Raw genomic sequence first — 16,193 nt, 5'->3', positions numbered from 1 at the left:
GTAGGCGCTTGGCACGCGCACCGCCAGAAGTGGCTCGGCATTCGGCCGGGATGGGGGCGGGGAGAGGGGGCTGCTCGGCGTCCACCCAGACCGAGCTGGACACACCGGACCCGGAGATGCCACGCGCGGAGGGGTGCGCGTGCCCCCCTCCTCCGACGTCATCTGAGCAGCTCAACCGTGAGACGGAAACAAGGAAACAGTGAAGAAAACAAAAGAATGGAGAGAGGCAGGAGCACGAAAAGAGGTATGTACCGTTGTAATTGAACGCACCTGCACACGCGCACGCCGCAGCGGAACGGCACGTGCCTCAGCAAGAGAACCAACACACGTGCTTGTGCACATGGGCGCTGAGAACGCGGAAGGAAGAGGGAAAGGGAGGTGGCTACGAGGAGCTTGCGGCTCCATAGACAAGAGCCCACGCCCGCAAACGAACACGTACAAACTGGACAGCCGTGCGTGTGAGACAGGCGACCCTGGGAGGGCGGCAGGTCTACCTCTGTCACGCCCCACCAAACCACCTACTGCGAATCCCTGTCATGAAGCGCTGCATGGCCGTCTCGTTCTTGACACTCGCCGCCTGCTCCTCTGCCTCGCGCTTGCGCAGTTCGCGGCGCACGATGCGGATCTTCTCATTTAGAAGCGCACAGTTGTACGTCGTCGTGCACTCGAAGTGGTCCTCCTCAAAGTGGGAGCTCTTCGTATAGGCGATCTCCATGTACTTGGGTTTGTCGGCGAAGATGCGCACTTCCTCGATGTCCTTGATCGTCCGCTCCGTCGTCTTGGGCAGCGCCTCCGACGCGTTCGGGCGCATTGTGTACAGGTGCTCGCCATCCACACAGAGCAGCCGCTGCTGTCGTGCGCCGTACTTGTTGATGCAAATCACCTCGAACTGCTGGAAGGATACTGCCTCATCAACGCCCATGTCAATGATGATGTCCTCTGTCAAGTCGCGCAGAACCTCTGTCGGGGCTTCCTCGACGGCACGCCCGTTTACCACGACTTCCCGAACGCCGAACCGGAAAAGGGACAAAACGGTGCGCTCGGCGATGGGGCAGTTTGGCTGACCGCAGCCGGCGCCGAAATTGTAGTACTCGTTAATGTTCAGTTCCATCGGCCCATGCATGATACGCAGAGACCCTTGAATGATCCCGCTGGCTGGCAGACGGCTACAGATGGTAGCCTCCAACGACTCGGAGAGCATGTCGGCCGGCACGACGCACTGTCGCTGCACTGCCTTTGCCTGCGGATCTAATGGGCGCACCTGCACGGTCAAGTTGACGTCGCGCGTTGTCGTATTCAGCAGGGCTGTGCGCTGCGGAAAGAGAAACAGCTTCGCCGCCGGCATCGGGTTAACGGCGTAGCACGAAAAATTCTGCGCACCGAGGTCCAGCTGCGCCGCCATCTCTTCCTCACCCGTGTCCTCGTCAGCGATGAACAGCTTGTACAGGCGCGGGTTCGTCGAGTAGCGCTGCGAGAGCGATTCATTGGTCGCCACGGCCTGCTGCAAGAACGCTGCCACGACGTCGACACCGCGGTAGGTCGGCTGCGTCATATTCACGGTCACAGTCGTGCGCTTGCCCTCAGCGTTGAGAAACGTGCTGAATACGCGCACTTCGCGCGTGGAAGGAACGGCGTCGCAGGCAAAGTCATTCGAGGCCATGCTCTGGGTATTGCTCAGCAGCCCGTCCCACTGCAGCCCTCGACCGCAACCGCCGCGCAGTTGGGATGCGCAGCCGGCTGCAATGGCGATGGATCCTTGGCGCTGCAGTGCGCCTGCTAAGGTCCGCCCAACATTACGAAAGAGGGCGTTGGCCGTCAGCGCCCGCTCCGCAATCGCATCCTGCACTTCGTCCCGGGTCAATGCCCAGACTTTACCTAGCTCGTCGCTGTATTCACTCGCGTTGGGTCGCCAATCATCCACCGCGTGCCACGATTCGCCATTAGCAGCGCGTGGGACCTTGTAGACACACTTTCTCTGCTCTCGCTCCAAGTCCTCGGCGACATCGATGCCCGTCACGTCGACGGCCCATCGCATCATTGTCTACCTCCTCACACCCGCCACGCCGAAGCGTGTTTGCGTGCCTGTGTGTGTCCGTATATCTGGTGTTCGGGCTCTCAGACGCACTGGAGCCTGCGCCAATGGTAGACACAGAAGCAGTGCCCCAGGAGCTGAAATGTACAAAGAACGCCGGCAGTGGCACGCGCGGCCTGAGATGAGGCGCTCGTGCAAAAATTCGTGACGGCACGAAAGCACCTCGGCGCTTGAGCAAAAGAAAAACGCGAGCGGCGCAACGCATCCAACGGCCTTGTGCACGTCGGCCAGAGCACAGCCGTGGCAGCCTAGAGAACGCCGTGAATAAACTACGGCAGCGCGACGGCAATGACCCTCACACAACCACAGAAACCCCTCACAAGAGAAAAGGCGAGGACGGATGAAAATGACCAACACGCACAGTCGATGCGTCTGTGTGAATGCTTGCTTTCCTTCGCCGGCACGAGAAAGAAGGTAGGAGGCGAGAGAGGGGAAGGGAAGAGGGGGAAGGGGAGTAGGGGGGACGTATCGAGGAGTACAACAAGCGCTGCGACCTGTAGGAAAACATACAGTTGCACAACCCGAGATGAGGGGTGCGTGCCATCGTACAGCTTCGGCCGAGCCTTGTCACTCAAGGTGATCCATAGGGACGGTGTGTGCACCTTCATTGGGGGCTCACGAGAATGCCTGGCCACCCATCTTTTCGGATCTCCTGTCTCACCTGGTGAAGCGGTGAACTGGGGCTGGATGGGTGGGACCGACTCTAACGCACCGGCAACGATGGAAAGAAGGCCTGAGCGGGGATTCGAGTGACCACATGAAGAACGTGACTTCAAATAAGAATTGAGAGCGAAGCGGCATTACGTGGTGCATCCACACAGCGGAAGTAGGCGATGGCGCACGATACACCGGTGCTTCTCGCCAGCTCTGAGCGCCTGGGGAACACTGACGGAAAGGGGGAGGGAAGACGTGCACGGAAATCCATTGACGAAAACGATAAGGAAGAAAGTACTTTAGACGGCAAGAAAGGCGCGCTGGCTGGCTATGGAAGAGAAGCAAGGTGTTGAAGCAGAAGATACAGGAAGCCAGAGGACAATGGGCGAACGTCCGCATTCACTGTGCAAGGCGAGCCATCACCGCCGTGTGCACTCGACTAGGCGTCCATGTGCATAGGTGCTTGTGCCTCATCGCAAGAAAGGGTGGGCAAGTCAAAACAGCTTCAGTCAACGAGAATAGAGGCGATGGAAGGAAGATGAGGCGCCAAAGGCGTGGAGGAAAGGAAGGAGAGAGGGGAAGAAATTCGATAGCACATCCCCTCGTGCCGTACAGCAGATCGCATATGCCTTGATGGAGATTGGATCGCAGAGGAGGAGGAGGGGGAAGGGGGGCACGTGCGAACGTGTATATGTATATACATATATATATATATATATATATGTATATATATATATGTATATATATATATGTATACGTGCACCAGTGGTCAGCGAACAAATAGGCAAAGGGAGAGGGAGGAAGAAGGGGTGGGTGGGTGTGGTAGCGTGAGAGAGGTAGAAAGGCGAACGGTGTGCCTCGCAAACAGGTGAGGCAGTGCAAGAGAAGCGGTGAAGAAAAGGCGCACACGTACTCGGCAGTCGGTTATATGCCCCCCCCCCTTCATCTGCTTCCTTGATGAAAGGTGTCGGCAGTTTCTGCCAAAGTGTGGGACGGAAGAAAAGGGACTGAGCAGCACACCCCCACAACGCCGACGGTGCCGGCACCATCGCGTCAGCGCTAGACAGAGCGGCCATCCATACGACACCGACAATACGTAGTGTTCTGAATGCATCAATACGAGACCGATATCGGCGCACCGCGTGAAATTCACACCCTCCGCAGCCCGGAGAGCGCGTGCTCTTCGCTTTGGCACGCTGCCGAGCCGGCACACTTGTGCGGCTGTGTTTGTGTGAAAGAGCACCCAGGATTCGGAGCCATCATGAAAAAGGAAAGCGCTAGCACAGCCTCGCGGTGTTGCAGCAACAGAGACACAGAGAAGACACGAGATGACGATGCAATATGATTTATGCAGGCACGCCGCCAACGCTGTCGCACGCGTCATCTTCAACACCCACACGACACCAACAGTAATACGCACATAGGTATACCTTCGCTGGAGAGGGAACACACGGCGACCTTTACCATCCACCTCCTACCTCAACCAGTTACCAGGGAAAAGAGAAGGTGGATGATGGAGACAGTCGCGTTAGTCTGTTGAGATGCGCCGGTGGTCCAGAACACGCAGTTCACGATCCAGCTTGTAGTTTCGCCGGTACAAGGGAAACATGCGATCCCGCGAGGCTGCCAACGATCCTGGACGGCTGGTGCGACCCTGCTCGGCTGGATAGCGCTGCCCCTTCATCGAATACGTGTAATGTAATGGCTTGTAGAGAGAGGCGACGTACGCCTCATCCAGCTGCAGCTCCGCAGCGGCCTCATCCAGGTTAAAGCGGCCACGGCGGTCAAGCGGGTGGACAGTCTTGTCCTTCCATCCGCGCTCGAAGGAGTTGTAGAGAGCACGCACAGTCCGGCGCATCTCTGTTTCCTATTATTCCTTTCTTTTTCTTCTGTGTGCTCTCCCTCCTTTCAAAACATACGCCACGGATACGCTTCGCCCGTGTGCGCAGTGCGTTATCTGTATATATGTGTGTGTTTTAAGAGGTAGCGCGTCCAGAAATAGGAAGACGACCCCGAAGAGCACACATACACACAAAGACGTCGTACTTTGCCGAGTGGCTGTGGAGGGGTGAGATCGAACACCGCAACGCATGTTGAAGAACAGCAGAGCAGTATGTGGAGAGAGAAAGAATGAATCATGAAGAGAAGCCGAGTGGTGGAGGGAAACGAGTGCAGCACATGCCATAAGCCTCAGCGTGCACCCAGACAAGCTGAGATGCATCAAAGGGGGCAAGGACGCGAAAGGCGTCAAACCTCCGCACGTGCATGCAGGTGCACGTCCTTTTCACGTGTAGCCTGGACACCATTCGTGCTGACCCAGCGGCATGCGATAAAGCAGAGGGTGGCCTTGAAAACGGCAGGGACTCTTGTTTCGCTACTCTTCCTGGACCACTCCACGAATCGAAAGGCAAAAAACTATGGTGAGAGGGAGAGAAGACACACATACGCACACAAAGAAAGGGACAGAGAGAGAGAAAGCCGTGCATTTGACACGCTTAAAACCACGCTGCCGCACCCCCTTGCGCCTTTTGTGCCCTTCCCTCTCCCTTCTTCCTCTTCCCTCAGCATTGTGGGGGAAGTGGGGAGGGCGGCTCTGCAAGTTGTGAGACAGACGAGTCCGACAAGAATACATGAAAAAGTAGTTCGTAGATTGTGTGCTGGAGAGCCCCGGGGGAGGGGTGGAGCAGGGGATGAAGAACTTGTGTGCTGTTTGCATGTGCGCGTCCTTTGGGCCCCCAAAAGTGCAGGCGACCTTTACTGCAGGCGCCTTCCTCGTTGCTCACTCACTTATCCCCCCCCCCTGCCACCACCGTCACCACCTCCACCGCCGCCCCAATCATTCGCTGCTCTCCTCCTCTCTACTTCGTCACAGACCACTCACTCTCCCCCTCAAACTGCAGAGTCTTGTTCATGACCACGGCAGACCCTTCAACGCACACGGTTGTCTTGCCGGTCGAGGGGTCCGTCTTTTGTACGATGTTGGAGAGAGAGATGAGACCCTTATCCTTGCGGAACTCTCGGACTTCCACGATGACATCGAGGTCGTCGCCGACGAACACCGGGGCGGTGAAGCGCAAGTTCTGTGACAGATACACAGTGCCAGGGCCGGGCATCTCCTTCGCCATGAGACCGGAGAAGAGCGAGCCGGCGTACATGCCGTAGCAAATAGTGGTGGGAAACCCCGCCGCCTTAGCCACCTCCGGGTCACTGTGAATGGGGTTGTGGTCGTCAATGACGTCGCCGAAGGTGTTGACATTCTCTTGGCTGATGTGGACTGTCCTGGTCGCCCGTGAGCCCACACGGATGACAAGTGGTGCAGTCTCGCTGGACATGGTCGCTTGTGATGATGATGGTCCTTCGATATTTGCACACTTGGAAGAGGATGACACTTGCTCGGCGCTCTGATCTCGAGTGCGCATGTATGTTGTCGATACTGAGAGTTCGAGAAAAGAAGTATGCGAAAATAAAAAAGAAAAGGAATCGGTGTAGTACTCACGCAGTGTCGCAGGCGATGGTGTCGAAAGAAAGGAATGGAGAAAGAGGGAGCGGGAAGGCGGAGGGGAGAAGGTTCGGGGTTGTGATGTGTGCGATGGCACACAGAGGCCGGCATCCGCTTCACGCATCTCACAAGACATCCCTTTATTTGACTTTGTTTTGCACTCACACGTGCAACAGCGCGTGCTAGATGCGAGGGTGAACAAATCTTCGGCGGGCGGGGGGTGAGAGGGTAATGCAGAGCAACATCGATTCGGCATGAACTCACGCACCTCCTCCATGCACAAGGGCCCGAGGTGCCGAAAATATTCGAGAAGGCGATGATGATGGAAACACGCATGTGTTCCTTTTATGTGTGAGGAGACGCTAGCAACAACAACTGCAGCAAGCACAAGAGCTCTGCTGCTTCCCCTCTCCCCCATCTTTGCGTTCCCTGTGCAACGCTTGGGAGAGTTGCATTGGATCGATGGGGAGACGGAAACAAGAAAACAGCGTCGGACAGGCAGAGTGTGTGCATGCACGTGCGCGTGTGTGTGTGTCTATTTAGAATGGAGGAAGGTGCCAAGAAGGGGGGAGGCCTCCGAACACGTAATGGTCGCAACGATGCAAAAGAAAAAAAAACGGAACAATCGGAAAAATTTCTAAAGCGGCAAACACAACGAAAAGAAAAAGAGAAGTGAAAGAGAGCACCACCTCCGTCACGACAGACACGGACGCAGACAGACGATACAAGACGTACGTCACGTCAGCCAGCCGCCGACAGAGAAACGTGCGCCTCGCTTCCTCTTTTTTTGCTGCCTCTGTGAATCACCCTTCGCTCGGGTGATCCCGGCACTTTGTACGTGTAGAGGCATGTTGTTCTTGGGGGGTTTCCTTCCCAACGTCGGCAACGCGGCGCTAAAGCCGACGCGTCCACTCGCTCTCCCCTTCGAAGTCCACCATCTTGTTCATTCCTACCGAGAACCCCTCAATACAGATGATCTTCTCGCTCGGGTTCTTAGGGTCTGCCTTCTGAATGATGGTCGACATCTCAATGAGCCCCTTGTTGCGGCGGAACTGGGTGACTTCGGCAATCACCTCCAGCTCATCACCAACAAAGATGGGTCTTGTAAAGCGCAGGCTCTGCGATACGTACACCGTGTTCGGGCCCGGGATTTCCGTCGCCATCAAGCCGGAAAAGAGAGAGCCGGCCAGCATACCATAGCATATGGGGGATGGGAATCCGGCGGCCTTTGCAGCGGCCGCATCGCTATGAATGGGGTTGTGGTCTTGAATGAGGTCCCCAAAAGTAACCACATCCCTCTGCGTGATTTTCACCGTCTTTGAAGCCTTCGCCCCGACGCGGATGATGCGGCGTGCTGCCGCTTGCATTGAGTTCGCCTGAGATGGGGCAGTGGCGGAGACACTTACCGATCATACAATGGACAAATGGCGAATTTGTTCGCGTGTTGTCTGTGGAGAGCGCACCACGCCAAGAACGCATGCAGACCAAAAAAAAAACGAAGAGTGGTAGACAAACAAGGTGTAGAAACAAGAAAACGTCGAGGCAGAGGATGTGAGAGACGGAAAAGCAGTTGGTCGCAGCGCTAATCGTTTTCAGGCCTGCGCGCGCGGGTGCAGGCCTTGCGCAGCTTCGAAAGATTCGGCCCTGCTGAGGTGGTCTGAACAAAAAGGGGGAAGACACACGCACATACACACACGTTCTTCCTCTCCCGCCCAGCCCTCTTTGCTGTCACCAAAAAGTGTTCCATCGTGGCCACAGCCGTGGAAAAAGACATGCACTGCTTCATATTGCTTCTTTAGATGTAACGCGACGACATCAGTCCTCTTTCGAAGCCTACACACACACGCACGCGAAACAGGTCGCCCTGGTCGACGGCCCGGCTCAGATCCGGTTGTACTGCAGCGCGTTCCGTTGCATCACCTTGTTCCATCGGTGTTCCCACCCACCCTGGTTCAAGGTACTGTCCGTACCCCAGCCCTTGTAGTGAACGCGGTGTACCAGAATGTTACCTGAGCGGACCATCTTGTTCATCGTCCAGGACGATACGTTTGCGTAAGGTACCCACTCGCGCGTGCCTAGCGCACCCTGCACCGCGTAGTAGCGGTCGACGTTTGCGAGGCGGTAGTATGGAACCTTGAAGAGGCCGAACTGGTTGTAGCTGAAGCAAGTGACCTTCCGCTGAAGCATCTGCTGCGGTAGACCGGAGAGTGACTTCGCCAGTGGCTCATCTACGTTCGCTAGCGCCTGACACAAGCTGCGCAACCACTCATCACGGAAGGACTTTTCGTACATGAGGCGCGACTCCAGCACGAAGTGGGTGTGCCGGCGTGGCACATCCTGTCCAATGTGCCGCATCAGCAAGACGCCCTTGCAGCTCAGCATGGCTCTCGCACCTGCAAGCTTCGACGAGACACAGGTTCAACGGTGATACCGGGAAGTCGAAACGCGGAAAAGGAAAAAGAGACGGTGAAAGTGCAATTGGGAAGGTAGCAGAAAAAAATGACCCGCGCAGAGGCACTTGATATTTCACTTCTCTACACAAAAGGCGGTCAGCGACATGACTATGACCACCAAGCGCGTCCGCAGCATGCGGACGGAGGGTGTTGCACTCGGCAGTGCGAAACACCGTGAGAAGGTCCTTTTTTTCTTTTTCCGCTTCTTCCTTCACTGTGGGTTGTCCGCAATTCGCCCGCCCCGTTGTCACCGTCGAGAAACGAGCCGTACTCCGCCCGCCATGCATTCCCGGCTCATTCTAGCAGCTCATCACACGAACGCGTGCGTCATCCTCTGCACGGCAATGGCTCTTTACGGGGAAAAGGATGATGACACGGTCACAAGCGAGACACGGGAAGGAAGAAAAATAATGAGAGTCGCGTTAGTGCTTAAAAGTTAGCCACGACAGTTGTTTGTGATGCACAACTACTACTACTCGCCCCAGCATGCAAAGCGAACGAGAAACACGCTTATACTGAGAACTGGGGCACACACACACACACGCACGCGCACAACATGTAATTGCACCATCTCGACCACTGGCAAGCCCTCTGCCGCACAACTTCTCTTCATTTTCGCGCTGTTGCAATGTGCTGCTCTTTGATTCAGTGTGTCTGTGTGTACCAGTAGTTGCGGAAACAGAAAAAAAAAAGGCAGATCCCGCGCGGTAAGGTTATAAGAGACTCCGGCCCGTGTCAGGCCGTGCTTCCCCCTACGACCGCAACGCCTCATCACACATCTCCACCGCAATCCGCTTGTAGGAGTCATCTGCAGTCATTCCGATGTTGTAGGACTCCTCAGAGAGCTGAATCGCGCGGTTGGTGGCCATGGCGATAAAAGCGCTTGCCAGTTCCCTTTCAGTTTTCGCAGTTGGCAGGCGCTTGCTCTGGCACATGGCTGCTCGCGACGCACTCGCAGAGGCGGCGTAGAGCAAGGACGCTGCCTCACCAAGGCGGTTAATGATGAGCTGTTGTTGAGGCACCTGTGAGCCATTACGGACAAAGGTGGCCTCCACAGCGTTACCAAAGGCAACCACAGCAGAATCGATGGCGGAGCAGTCCAGTTCCCGCACCGGCACGCGATCCTTCATGCCCATCGACCGCATTGTCCGAAGCTGCACCATCTGCAACGTAGACGTGCGCTGAAAGACAAGACCGTAGTCCTCAACTCCGCAGCAGACGGCAGATGAGTAGAGAAAATCTACGGACTCCATCATGGACAACAGAAGACGCGCGTTTGCAAAGCACTTTTCCAGCACCTCGCTCATGGGGGTTGCTGTCGACAGAATGCTGAGCCACTCATTCGTGCTGCTCTGCACGAATACACTAACTAGAGCCGCCTCCAGCAAGCTGTCTTCGGTGGGCAAATCTAGGTTGGCAGTTAGAGCGTAGAGAGAGGACTCCATGGCATACATGATGCACGCGCACGACGCGACCGTGTCAGCAGCCCACTGTTCCGGTACACTGTCCCGCAGCTCTTGCACGACCCGCTTCGAAATGCCGAGAAGCGCGGCCGCGTAGACGTACTGCTCAGTGAACAACGTGATCATGCGATCCTTGAACCCTTCCCCAACTACGCCAACTACGTCAGCAGCGGGAGTGTCTTCAAAGCGAACGGTTCCCCCATTCACACTCACTCCTTTTGCGTTCTTCTCCAAGATAAAGAAGGTGTTCCGCGAAACCTCCATCGGCCCCGCCTCCGTCGCGGTCTGAGTCAGCGCCTTGGCCAGTACCAGATAGTGCGTCGCACCCTCAGCGAACTCGCATCGTTTGCACCCTGTGAGTACGTACCTGCCGTCGCTTGTGAGCGAAGCCTTGGCAGTGTTCATGCTAATGTCGTTGCCACAGCCCTCCCGTGTGGCCCATCCCATCATAATCTTGCCATCGGACATGCCGGTAAGATACTTCCCTTTCACTTCCTTCGATCCTACGGTGGACAGCAAATAAGACGCGAAGCCACAGTGCTGAATCGTCTGCAGCAGCTTGCTGTCGCCACTGGTGCCTATCTCCTCACAGACGAGAGCGTGCGCTGTGTGCCCTAGCCCCAGTCCGCCGTACTCAGTGGCGATTCGAGCGCCTGCGAGGTTCAGGTCCTTGTCACTGCTACGGATCTGCTCAATGAGCGCCTGCACAGTTTCGGACTCGTCACTGTCCAGCTTCCGGGAAGGATACGGGAAGAGCTCTTCGGGAACGACGCGAAAGTTGAAAAGACCAGCCGCGTACGAGGCATGGCGCACGTACCGCCTTGGCGCTGAAGAAAACACGCGGCGCATTTGGTTCTGCAGAAGGTGACTGCGGGCTTTTCGTTCCAGCTTTCAGTCACAGGCACCCGTAGATCGCATTTTTTGTCACAGAATGCAAGCACTCAGCATGGGGAAGGTGAGAGGAAAAAAAAAACGTCGGCCGAACGAAGAGAGTCGGAACATCTTAGCATTGATGTGCTGTGCGCACGGAGGGTTGCGTAGGCGAACTACAACGCAACGACGCCATAAAAGCTTTGAGGCGCTCAAGGGCCAGCTCCCCGCGCTCTTCTACCCTCAGATAAACCATATACTAACGTGAAAATGGGCAGGCATCGAATCCAACGGAGAACAACGAAGAAAAAAAGCATCTGCTGTGTTGTCTCCCTGTAGCCTGCTGTGCGCGGACGAGTCCTATTTTCTTTATTTTCAGTTTTATGTGTCTTAGACGAGTCTTAAGAGGGAAAGAAGAGTTGGTTTCTTAAACTGTCCACGCCTACTGCTCCTCGACAACAGCCAAGCTCATCAAACCGGTACCGCACGTCAGCATTCCTCCTCGTTTTCTGTATGCCCGGCAGGGATGTCAGACATGCTGAACGCAACCGTAGTCCATTTTGGGAATACTCGCTTGAATAGATCCATGCACACAACATCATGCTGCATAATCTGGTCGTTGAGAACAGCCTTGAAAAGGCCATGAGTGCCAACGGGTTTGGTTATCTTGCCACGACGGCCGAACTTGGTGTAAAGGTCGACCGGCTGAAACCACTTGATATCTTCGTCATTGAAGAACATGTACTTGACAACGACCTGCTTTTTGTGAATCACCGCCACGCGGCCACTGAGAACAGCGCGCTTTAGCAGAAGAGTTTCAGGGTTGGGAGGAAGGCTACCGCCAAAGCATGCTAGTCGCAGGGGATTTCCCTCTGCCTGCTCCTCAAGTGAAGGTACCTGGAAGAGCAGCAGCGGACACGGGTTGTAGCTGATGGGACCGAAAAATGTCGCCATACGGAACCTGTCGCCTTCGTGGAAGAAGCGGGAAAACTTGGATCGGTCGCCTGAGCTGATATCGCTGAAGAGCGGCGAGACGTAGAACTTTCGAAATCCAATGTGCGCCAGCATGGGAGTTTTGGACTTGATAGGCTCATCGAGCTCTGACGCCCTCTGAACCTGGAAGTGCAGCACAGACCACTTTTGCTCGTGCTGCAGCTGGCCGGAAGCAATAAGAAGGCATCGTTCACAGGCATTCCAAACGCTTTGAGGGACGTTGACGAGTGTGATGGCGATGCGCATGCCTACCTCAGCCATGCCTCCTTCGCATGCGTCAATTGCGCTCTCGCGAATACGAGAGTACCCCTGAAGCTTGTAGATGTAAGCGTACTGTGGAGGCAAGTTCTCCGCCGGATCCCACCTGCCTGTGTGGAAACTCTTCATTCCACGGTACTTTGCAAAACGCTGCCTCGCAGGTATGTTAACAGGAGTTTCTACCATATCTGGATTCCAAGCCTCCTCCTCGCTCAGTTCCTTCAGCTTTTCCATTTCCAGTATCCGCTCCTCGTCTGTCATGCGCTCCAGACGAACAACATCCTCAGCCTTGAGAAAATCGACATCGGTTTGTGTCGTGCGGTGAGACATGGCATCCCCGGCAAAGGCGTCCTCATCATCCATAGTAATGTGCTGATGCACCGGTGCATTGTCCTTCACGATGTTCTCCTCTGTGTCGTACCACGCCGCTTGGTCGCTGGAAACGCCAGCCGGTACGCGAATCTTGTGAGTCCCAGCAATTTCCTGGTGATAAAGCACGTCGGCGTCAGTTGGAAAACCATCGTCCTCGAGAGTCGAATTCGCTTGAACTTGCTGGAGCGATTCTCGCTGTTCTGCCTCAGATGTCTCAATGAGCACTCGCTCATCGCCCTTCCGCACTTCCTCGATCTTGCAAACTTGAAAAGTACCGTGATTTGTTAGATGCACAAGCTGTGTAGCAGAAAGAGGCATACCACGCAAATGGCCCGTGATTGTAAGCTCCTGGGTTTCAGGATTGTAAGCCTTCTCCTCCACTGCCATGTATGGATGTTGATCTCTCCATTTCAGGGTCCGGATTTTCGACACCTGCATGTGGCGTAGAATGTTGGTGTAGTCGTCTTGGCTGACCGCGGGCATGACTTTCGTTGTGTCACTCAGAACAGAGTTGAAATAGCGCTGGTGGATCTTCAGCACCTTCTGTCGTTGGCGGTCGGCGAAGGTGTGCAGGTTCTGAATTATGACGACAACGCTTGGGGTACCCTGAGAGTTGATGGCCGCAACGAGATCGCGCGTGTAGTCGGTGATGCACAGACCAATGTCGCTGAACCAAGTTGTCGCAATCGTCTCTGCTCCGTCTTCACCCGTGAAAGCGCGGGTATCTTGAAGCTCACGGATAGTATTTTGTACAGCCTGTGAACAGTCCAGTGTAAGCACCATAAAATCACTCACTTTCGCGACGTCGATGCAGTCCTGATCGTTGCAGTTCTTTTCGCAGACAAATGTGAAAGCCACTTTCCTTTCCTTTGACACAACACTGAACGGTTGATCGCCACCTGGAAAATCCGCATGCAGGCTCTTGCAGAATCCCTGAAGAATTTCTTCCGTGTTTCCGGACTCGTTGGCGGGAACAATGCCGACAATACGAGGTATTCCGTCAGCGCTCCCCAGGCGCCGCTGCTCCAGAGCTGCACGGGCACGCTTGTCACGTATTGCAGCAGCTATCTGCTTTGAACGCTCCTTGTTGTGAGCGGAAGTCCCAGCCTTTACGTTGCACTGCTTGCTCTGCAGTTGCCGGCCCTTGGATTTGTCAGCCAGTGCGTGCTTTGACGCGAAGCGCTGCTTATGTTCTTTGTTCCGAGCCATTGTACATGATCTGGCTATCTGGACTAGAAAAGAGCCAACAGAGAGAAACGAGGCGGAAAGAAATATGGGTGAGAGCTACATAGAATTATGGAAAACGAGACAAGATCGGGTTGCAACCCACACAGAAATGAGCACGAAGGTACCCTGCGCCGCGTCCTCATACGCTTCTTGTCTCTCTCTTGTTGATAGGCTGCATCGCGAAACAATGCGTCAAGTGAGATGAATGTGCTAGGAAAACGCTGACCGAAGGTGACCAAAGGTCGGCAAATGGTAGATTGAAAAAAAAAGGCTTGCCCGTTGCAACAACGAAGAAACAAGTCTGTGTATTAAAGAACTTGACTGTCCTACAGACATTTGAAAGTCGAACACCAAGAAACCTGAACGAGAACAGAATTTCACAGCTGGACAAAAAAAAAAGGAACTCGCCACGCGCGCGACTTGCAACACAAACTCCACAACTGTCTTAATTTCTCTCTATGGCTGCAAACATCGCTGCGATCTCTTCAGTATAATTATGTGGAAAGGAAAATCGCAACGTATGCACCACACCGGGCAAGTGGATACTCAGCAAAGAGTAACACGCCGCTGATTTCCAAAAAGATGACAGCCGCACAGACGCTTGAATCCATCCTCTACCAGCCGAGGCCTACATCGCCAAGCAAAGCATCCACCTCTCTGCCAGGCGTCAGTACCTGAAGCAGCCGCAGTTGGCAAGAAAAACATTTTTGCAGCTCACCCCTTCTCTGGCACGCAACTTCAGGCCAAGTGCCGCTCTGCCCGCCCCCCCCCCGCACCTCAGACCCCATCCACGTAGTGCGAAGCAGCCGCGGGCACACACGCGGTAGAGCAACGCACCGACCCAGTCATCGGAGAGCATCGCCCCTGACTCATACTCAGCCCACCCCCCCGCCCCGTAGGTTGCCCCAAAGCCTCTCCCATTTCGCTTGCCAAACCGCGGCGCATCCACCTCGGGGGGTGCAGGCTCCCCCACACCAGCGCGCAGTGTGAAGGCCGGGTGGGATACGCTCCAGTCGCGCGGACACTTTGCGCATCACATGGGTGGCGCAGACGTGCTCGCTGCGGCAGGTTTCCCCGATGCCACGCCGTCCAGGACCCCCCCCCCGCCGACACCAGCGGCGCATCGCGCTGACCCCCGCCCTTTGTGGTGGGCATCGGGATCGTCGTCACGAGAAGTGCCTCGACATTTAGAAGGGATATGAGTTGGAGGGCTTCCCGTCCCCATCCAGGGCGGACACAGGACCCTCAGGTTTCACGGAAAAAGGAGTCGCCTTTTACCCGCGCAGTAACGAGAAAATACACATATATTACAGTCAGTCGGAAAACCCTTTATCGAAAATGGAAAAAAGATTAAGAAAAATAACTTAGGCTGCGCACATCCTCATATAAATAGCGCCGAAAGCAATCCATATGCTTCGCTTCCTCAATTCTGCCAAGGGGTAAGAAAGTCGTCTCAGCTAGCCAAATTTGAACGGTCGGATATAAAGATTTGCTTTTCGCCTACTCGACAAAAATTTAGACACACACTTTCGCCCCCGTGACTTACTGCACCTTAGCCCAAAACTACCTGAAAGCCAGGGTCAAAAAACCCTTTCAGGATTTCTGAGCGGCGGCATCCCCTTTCCCGAAACGAAAAAGCGACCTTCATGACCATCAAGGCCGCCCAAAATTGGCATCCCAATCCCCAGCCACCACTCTTTGTAGGTAAGCCAAAAGCCCGTAGCCTGCCCTCACCCTGTGCTGCTGCCGACCCTTCGCGTCTGCTGACAGGTCTGAGCTGGCGCCGTGCCGGGGAGACCCGCGGTCATGACCACGCCCTGGGCAGGCCCCCTAAGAATCCTGCCCGCGATCCAACATATATGCGCATCCACCTGCTTTTTTTTCAGCTTCACCTGCGTTTCGCCGACGTCGAAGGCAACCACGGACCCACCCCCCGCGCTGTGCGCACTGAAATTGCCATGGGGCCAACGACACCAAACGGTGCTAATGCCCCGATCGCCCCTACCAATTTTCAGTGCAAGTGTTTCCCAGAAAAAAAGCACGCGACTACCACGACTTGCTTGCCAAGGCGCTCGGTCCCCCGGGCTTTCAGCACCCCAGCGCAGCAGGCGTAAAGGAGTCACGGCGCTGGCGCCTCCGTGCCAATACGCCACGGCGCGGCACGCGGATAGGTGTGTAGGCCCTCTTTCCCCAGTTCTAAAGGACAAGGCTGCGGCAGCTGCGCCCTGGCTTTTCCGCCATGTCTCCACTCGACGGATGCACCCCACGCGTGGCCACACGGTTAAGGGTTACCTGGTTGCACGGGGGTTTTC

General features: G+C 55.4%; 7 protein-coding genes across 7 annotated transcripts; all 7 read right to left on the bottom strand.

Moving 5' to 3' along the window:
- Positions 1 to 499: 499 nt before the first annotated feature.
- LDBPK_070200 (hypothetical protein, conserved) lies at positions 500 to 2,038 on the bottom strand (the record flags this gene model as incomplete). Its single annotated transcript, XM_003858414.1, has 1 exon — positions 500 to 2,038. One exon carries the CDS (start codon positions 2,036 to 2,038, stop codon positions 500 to 502), a length of 1,539 nt encoding a protein of 512 aa, XP_003858462.1.
- Positions 2,039 to 4,274: 2,236 nt separating this feature from the next.
- LDBPK_070190 (hypothetical protein, conserved) lies at positions 4,275 to 4,604 on the bottom strand (the record flags this gene model as incomplete). The annotated part of the gene is made up of 1 exon (XM_003858413.1): positions 4,275 to 4,604. One exon carries the CDS (start codon positions 4,602 to 4,604, stop codon positions 4,275 to 4,277), a length of 330 nt encoding a protein of 109 aa, XP_003858461.1.
- A 1,000-nt stretch (positions 4,605 to 5,604) lies between these two features.
- Positions 5,605 to 6,078, bottom strand: LDBPK_070180 (maoc family dehydratase-like protein; the record flags this gene model as incomplete). Its single annotated transcript, XM_003858412.1, has 1 exon — positions 5,605 to 6,078. The coding sequence occupies one exon, from the start codon at positions 6,076 to 6,078 to the stop codon at positions 5,605 to 5,607; it is 474 nt and encodes a 157-aa protein (XP_003858460.1).
- A 1,060-nt stretch (positions 6,079 to 7,138) lies between these two features.
- Positions 7,139 to 7,612, bottom strand: LDBPK_070170 (maoc family dehydratase-like protein; the record flags this gene model as incomplete). The annotated part of the gene is made up of 1 exon (XM_003858411.1): positions 7,139 to 7,612. One exon carries the CDS (start codon positions 7,610 to 7,612, stop codon positions 7,139 to 7,141), a length of 474 nt encoding a protein of 157 aa, XP_003858459.1.
- Positions 7,613 to 8,126: 514 nt separating this feature from the next.
- LDBPK_070160 (hypothetical protein, conserved) lies at positions 8,127 to 8,627 on the bottom strand (the record flags this gene model as incomplete). Its single annotated transcript, XM_003858410.1, has 1 exon — positions 8,127 to 8,627. One exon carries the CDS (start codon positions 8,625 to 8,627, stop codon positions 8,127 to 8,129), a length of 501 nt encoding a protein of 166 aa, XP_003858458.1.
- Positions 8,628 to 9,450: 823 nt separating this feature from the next.
- Positions 9,451 to 11,010, bottom strand: LDBPK_070150 (acyl-CoA dehydrogenase, mitochondrial precursor, putative; the record flags this gene model as incomplete). Its single annotated transcript, XM_003858409.1, has 1 exon — positions 9,451 to 11,010. The coding sequence occupies one exon, from the start codon at positions 11,008 to 11,010 to the stop codon at positions 9,451 to 9,453; it is 1,560 nt and encodes a 519-aa protein (XP_003858457.1).
- Positions 11,011 to 11,520: 510 nt separating this feature from the next.
- LDBPK_070140 (hypothetical protein, conserved) lies at positions 11,521 to 13,863 on the bottom strand (the record flags this gene model as incomplete). The annotated part of the gene is made up of 1 exon (XM_003858408.1): positions 11,521 to 13,863. The coding sequence occupies one exon, from the start codon at positions 13,861 to 13,863 to the stop codon at positions 11,521 to 11,523; it is 2,343 nt and encodes a 780-aa protein (XP_003858456.1).
- Between the last annotated feature and the right edge of the window lie 2,330 nt (positions 13,864 to 16,193).

The sequence above is a fragment of the Leishmania donovani genome, chromosome 7 (assembly GCF_000227135.1).
Source record: "Leishmania donovani BPK282A1 complete genome, chromosome 7".
In the NCBI taxonomy this organism is placed as follows: domain Eukaryota; phylum Euglenozoa; class Kinetoplastea; order Trypanosomatida; family Trypanosomatidae; genus Leishmania; species Leishmania donovani.
Note: the sequence above shows the minus strand (reverse complement) of the source record. Positions and strands in the feature narration are given on the sequence as shown.